General features: G+C 36.7%; 1 protein-coding gene across 2 annotated transcripts in view; it reads left to right on the plus strand.

Annotated features, from left to right (window-relative positions):
* grxcr1.S (glutaredoxin, cysteine rich 1 S homeolog) overlaps positions 1-5,636 on the plus strand; it is a 72,486-nt gene extending 66,850 nt beyond the window's left edge. For both annotated transcript variants that reach the window (XM_018243129.2, XM_041579452.1), the window contains 3 exons: positions 2,165-2,404; positions 4,425-4,490; positions 5,350-5,636. In XM_018243129.2, the coding sequence (XP_018098618.1) occupies positions 2,165-2,404; positions 4,425-4,490; positions 5,350-5,529 (486 nt within the window). In that variant the 3' untranslated portion in view covers positions 5,530-5,636. The remainder of the gene's footprint in view (positions 1-2,164; positions 2,405-4,424; positions 4,491-5,349) is intronic.
* The last annotated feature ends 364 nt before the right edge of the window (positions 5,637-6,000 follow it).

Raw genomic sequence — 6,000 nt, forward strand, 5'->3', positions numbered from 1 at the left:
TCAGTTACCAGGTGCAGCGCACAGTAGGGGAGGTGGCAGGCAGGCCCGGACTGGCAATATGTGGGTTCTGGCAAATGCCAGAGGGGCTGCTATAAGGTCCCATAGAAAGTCAGTATTTAGTGGGCTGGTGAAGGCTGTTTGGGCTTCTGTGTGGGCTGATTGGGCCTCTGTGTACCTAAAATGCCAGGGCCTATTTTAATTCTCAGTCCGGACCTGGTGGCAGGTGTCCCCACAAATGAGGCTCCCAGGTAACATTATATTAGCATTTCAATGCCCATTTGAAACTGCAAAGAGTCAGAAGAAAAAGGCAAATAACTATAAAAAATAAATAATGAAAACCTATTGAAAAGTTGCTTAGAATTGGCCGTTCTATAACATAATAAAAGTTACCTTAAAGGTGAACCACCCCTTTAAATGTTTGTTTTTTTCATTTCTGTAAACTGTAAAAATTGATCAAGTGAGAAAAACTCATATACAAAAACTTGCCAAGTAAAAGCATTTGCGGTCCTATAGAAGTCAATGGGGGCTGCACTGATTGGCCTTTTTTTTATTCTCATGGACTTTTAGTGGTTTTCAGATTTTTGTTTGCTAGTAGTGATTGGCGAATTTGGGGCATTTTGCTTCGCTGAAAAATTTGCGAATTTCCTGCAAAATTCGTGTAACTGCGAAAGATTTGCGAATTTCCCACAAAATTAGTGAAACTGAAAAATTTGCGAAGCGGCGCCACCTTCTCATTTTTGATGCCGACGTCCATTTTTTTTCTGCTAGCGAATTTTAGCTGCGGTTTCGCAAATTTATTCGCCAGCTACGAATCGCGGGAATTCGCAGCGAATTTGCTCCTGCCGAATAAATTCGCCAATCACTATTTGCTAGTATTTGTCTGGAGGTTTTTGAAGTTTTCATATTTTTTCGGGCATTGTTCAGCATTTTTCGTTCCTGCTTTACATGTTAGAATCTTTTAATATCTTTCATGGCATTCGTGGTTTTAGAGAAAATGTGTTTATTTAGGTTTCTAAAAGAAATGGAAGTTTGAGCAGATATTTCCAATACACATTATGGGGCAGATTTATCAAGGGTTGAATTAAGAGTTCATGGGAGTTTGTAAAAACTCCCATAAACTTCCATGAACTCGAAATTCAACTAAAAAACGACCAGTCGAAATTTATCAAAAAATTAAAATTTTTCAAACTCCGGTGAATGGATTCGACCTGCAGACTCGAATTGAATTCTAATCGTATTCTAATCGAATTCACTTTGAGTTTTTTCTCCAAAAAAAACCTTGGTTTTCAGAAAGGCTGCAAACAACTCCAAATTGTTCCCAGGACGTCCCCCATAGGCTAAAACAGCAATTCAGCAGGTTTAAGGTGGCGAATAGTCAAATTCAAGTACATGATAAATTTCAAAAATCGAATTCAAATTTTTTTAAAAACTTGAATTGAATTTTAACTCTTCCCTAGTCGAATTCCACTAAAAAAAATTGAAGATTTGAATTTCAAAATTCAAATTCGAAATTTTAATTTTGACTTAGACCCTTGATAAATCTGCCCCTATATGTATCAGTGGGTACCAAATTTGCACAACTGTCCGTCAGTGTGTTTTTCCCTTTTTTGAATAGAGATGCAGAAATTCCATGATTTTTGGATTTAGATAAAAACAGACTCTTCCACAGAAGATGTGACTGAATACCGAACTACATCTGATTTTATTGCTTAGAAAATTCCTAAAAAACTTGAAACCTCTAAAATTGACACTTTCATGCATCCAGGAATCTAACAATGCACAACTTTAATGGGTTGAATTTAAAAAAGGATTCTGCTTAATTCAAGCAAAATTCTTGCAAAAAGTGCTGAGATATGGCAGTATATGAAACTGAATCCTGCATTTACTGGGTGCCTAATGTTGAAGAAAGCAATGTTTTTCTATGTTTCTCCATGACACAGTACAGGACAGCATTGTGTTTCTCAAGTATAAATAAAACATAGCTTGGGTTTCTTTGAAATTAAAGAATGAAGTATTTACTGTCTATAGTTTCCAAGCTCTGTTTTCCTAGAAAATCTATGAATCTGGTGAAAATGAATCTCTTTGTCCCCAGCAGAGTATACTCTGATCTCATACAGTGCAATACTTGTAACCTCATTTATTTTAAAAAACAAATGTCTTGCAGTCCTCCACAACACTTGAATTTGGGCGAATAGTCATATACACCACAAGTCTGCGCGTTGTGCGAAACACTTTCGAAAGGTGTGAAATGGTGAGAAAAATCTTCCAAAACCACATAGTAAAATTTGAGGAAAAGAATATTGCTCTGAATAGCGACTTTGGCAAAGAACTTGATGAGCGGTGCCGAAGAGTCTCTGAAGTCCCTTCATTACCTGTGGTGTTTATTGATGGCCATTATCTTGGGGTAAGTAAAAGTTTGTGTAGTTGTAAAGTAGAACTATGTCTCTGTATGTAGTTCACCAAACTTTTTGTTTATCTTATTGCCCATTTGCAATTGTTATTCTTTTTTTTTTGTATTTTCAATGGGCTTTGAACTATGGTGGAAAATGAAAATTTTGAATGAGTTTCACCTCCCAGAAAAAAAGTTTTGAAATATAGATAATCCGTTAAAAATGTTGTATTCTGCTTCTGAAATAATTAGGTTGCTCCTCTGCAATCTGTGGGTTTTCAGTGGTTTTAGGGCAGAGACACACGCTCAGAGTCGGGGAGATTTAGTCACCCGGCGATAAATCGCTTCTTCTTCGGAGCGATTAATCTCCCCAAACTCCACCCCGCCGGCTAGAATCTAAATCGCCGGCAGGATGGCACTCAGATCGCTTCGTTTTCTGATGTCGCCCGAAGTTTCCTTATGAGGTAACTTTCGCCGACTTCGGAAAATGAAGCGCACCGATTGCTATTCCGCCGGCGATTTACATTTACAAAATATTCCATTTAGGATTACCCAATGGCACATATTACTAAAAATATTTTTCTGAAAAAGGTTTAGTTACATAAGAGCTGTTTTATGCAATATATTTTTATGGAGACCAAATTGTTTGAAGGTATAGTTTTCCTTTAAGATGCAGAAGTGTTTTTCTTTGAAGAATGAATCATTTCTTTGATTGGGAGAGAGAGAAGCACAGGGCACAGGCAGATTATTAAGAGTTACACTAATTCAGAAGGGAGAGACAAAGAAGATGAATAGGAAGTTCAGTCTGTGAGAGAAAAGAGGCATTTTTACAGTGTTTCACAGAAAGATTTAACAGTTAATGGACAAACAGTCAGTTACTGTGCTGACTGGTAACCCTGCAGAATTCAGGAATTGTACAGTAAGAATTACTTCAGGGAATTTGCTAATTATTTGAGAAGGACTGCTACATCCCAAAAGCCCCAGCCTCTTTGGAGTGCTAATAAGCTGAGTGACGCTGAGAAATACTCTATAGTTTTTGTAATGAAAATAAATCAATTGTCTTGCCAAGAAGCTTTTGGCAGTTTCAAGTAAAGACTGATTTTAACGTGATTTGTTTTTGTTTTTGTTGATCTCCACTTTTGTGCAGATTTGAGAATTTATCATGCAGACTCAATTCTGCATTCTATTGGAAAATGTTGTCCTTATTTTGTCTGCTGAATAGTGGCACACAATATTGCACCATTCAGTAAATCACACACAATTGCACTTGGGTGGATGGGTCATATTTATGCCCCTCATTGAAGAAAGCCATTTATGCTACGCTCACAGTATTTGCGCTATATCCTTCGACTTCGATATTCGAAGTCGAAGGATTTCAATTCCTAGTCAAATATCGAGGGTTAATTAACCCTCGATATTCGACCCTTAATGAATCAGCCCCTTAGTATGTTGTAGAAAATGATACTGTGAAACAATTTGCAATTTTTTATTATTCGTATATTTTTAAATTTGGAGTTATTTTGCTTTTTTATTCAGCAGCTTTCTGGTTTGTGTTTTCGGCAATAATCCTAGCAACCATGAACTGATTTGAATAAGAGACTGGAATATGAAAAAAAAAGAAAATTTAATAGACTGACAAAAATGTAATAAAGACTGGAGTGACTGGATGTCTAACATAATAGCCAGAACACTACTTCCTGCTTTTCAGCTCTCTAACTCTGAGTTAGTCAGTGACTTTAAGGGGGGCCACATGGGACATAACTGTTCAGTGAGTTTGCAATTGATCCTCAGCTTTCAGCTCAGATTCAAAAGCAACAGATATGACCCACCATCAAGTCTCTGATTGGTTACTGATAAGATATCACATAGTACAGACAACTGCACACATTTCTTCTGCCAGTGCTAATAAAATATTTTACTCTATGATTAAAACTCCCACACAATGTTTAATGTGGGGTGGTGTTCTAAGTTTTAAATCCCCTGAGTAGGTCGCAGTAACAACACATTCTAAAGTCTTCTTCCATATTATTTTTAGGGTGCTGAAAAAATACTAGCGATGAATGAATCAGGAGAGTTGCAAGACCTGCTAATGAAGATAGAGGTAACCATCAGTTCTACCTATATTCAATGTTATACAGGTAGTGGATCCGTTATCTGGAAACCCATTATCCAGGAAATTCCAAATTCCAAATTACAGATAGGCCGTACCCATAGACTCCATTAAATAATAAAAATTTTTTAAAAATGATTTCCTTTTTTTTCTATAATAATAAAACAGTACCTTGTACTTAATCCAAACTAAGATATAATTAATCCTAATTGGAAGCAAAACCAGCCTTTTGGTTTTATCTAATGTTTACTTGATTTTTTAGTAGATTATGGGGCATATTAATCAAGGGTCGAATTTCGAATTAACCAACCAAAATGAAGTAGAAGTAGAAGTTTTTTTTTTTGGTCGAAAAGGTCTGTTTTCAATTGAATAGGTCCATATTTGGCCAAATTCGAATTGTACGAATTGAAGGAATAGCGATTTGAGTCAGATTTTTCAAAGTCCACCAATCGACTCCAAATAGATTCTAGGAGGTCCCCCTAGATTAAAACAGCAATTCGGCTGGTTTTAGATGGCGAATGGTGGAAGTTGAATTTTTAAAGAGACAGTACATAAAAATTTTGATATTCAAATTTTTTAATGTTTTTTCAAATTTGAATCAAATTTGGACTATTCCCTAGTCGAAGTACACAAAAAATAGCTCGAAATTCAAATTTTTTTCAATTGAAAATTCACCCCGACCTTTGATACATCAGCCCCTTAAGGTATGAAGATCCAAATTACAGAAAGATCCAATACCCGGAAAGCCCCAAGTCCCGAACATTCTGGATAAAAGGTCCCATACCTGTATTTTCCTTCATCCCAAATGTTGACAATTTGTTTCCCTTTTTTAAAAAATTCTTTTCTCCAGAGAGTTCAGCATCCGCACGCCTGTGCCTTCTGTGGAGGGTTTGGCTTCCTTCCTTGTTTAGTGTGCCATGGCAGCAAGATGTCAGTGTTCCGAAACTGCTTCACGGACTCATTTAAAGCACTGAAGTGCACTGCCTGCAATGAAAATGGATTACAACGCTGTAAAAACTGCGCTGGATAATTCACACACAATAAGCCGTTTGCTTAACCTCATTTTGCAATATAATTTCATACATGATTTTTTTTATATATATATAAAAAATGACATTAACATCAATAAAATGTATTTCTACATAAATGTTTACTTTCATAAGTTTACTTTTTTTTTTTTTTTTTTACGTAAAATAATTACATTAGTGGAGCTTCCCAAGAAATAATTGTTGACTTACATAAACACTCTTTGCTTTGGCTCATACATATAAAAATAATTCTAGGTACTGTATGTGTAGGGTTGCCACCTTTCCCCACTGCTAACTTCGGGCAGCGTTGTGACATCACGGGGCGGAGTGTTGACATAGTGGGGGCAGGTCAGTGACATTAATGGGTAGAGCTTTGCTGTGGCTCTTGGTGATTGGCCAACTGCCATGTCAATCGGAGGGATTCCTCCCAGTGTTCCTAAATTGGAAAACTGGGCATGCAGTTTTGACCAGGA

This window comes from Xenopus laevis, chromosome 1S (genome assembly GCF_017654675.1).
Source record: "Xenopus laevis strain J_2021 chromosome 1S, Xenopus_laevis_v10.1, whole genome shotgun sequence".
Lineage (NCBI taxonomy): Eukaryota > Metazoa > Chordata > Amphibia > Anura > Pipidae > Xenopus > Xenopus laevis.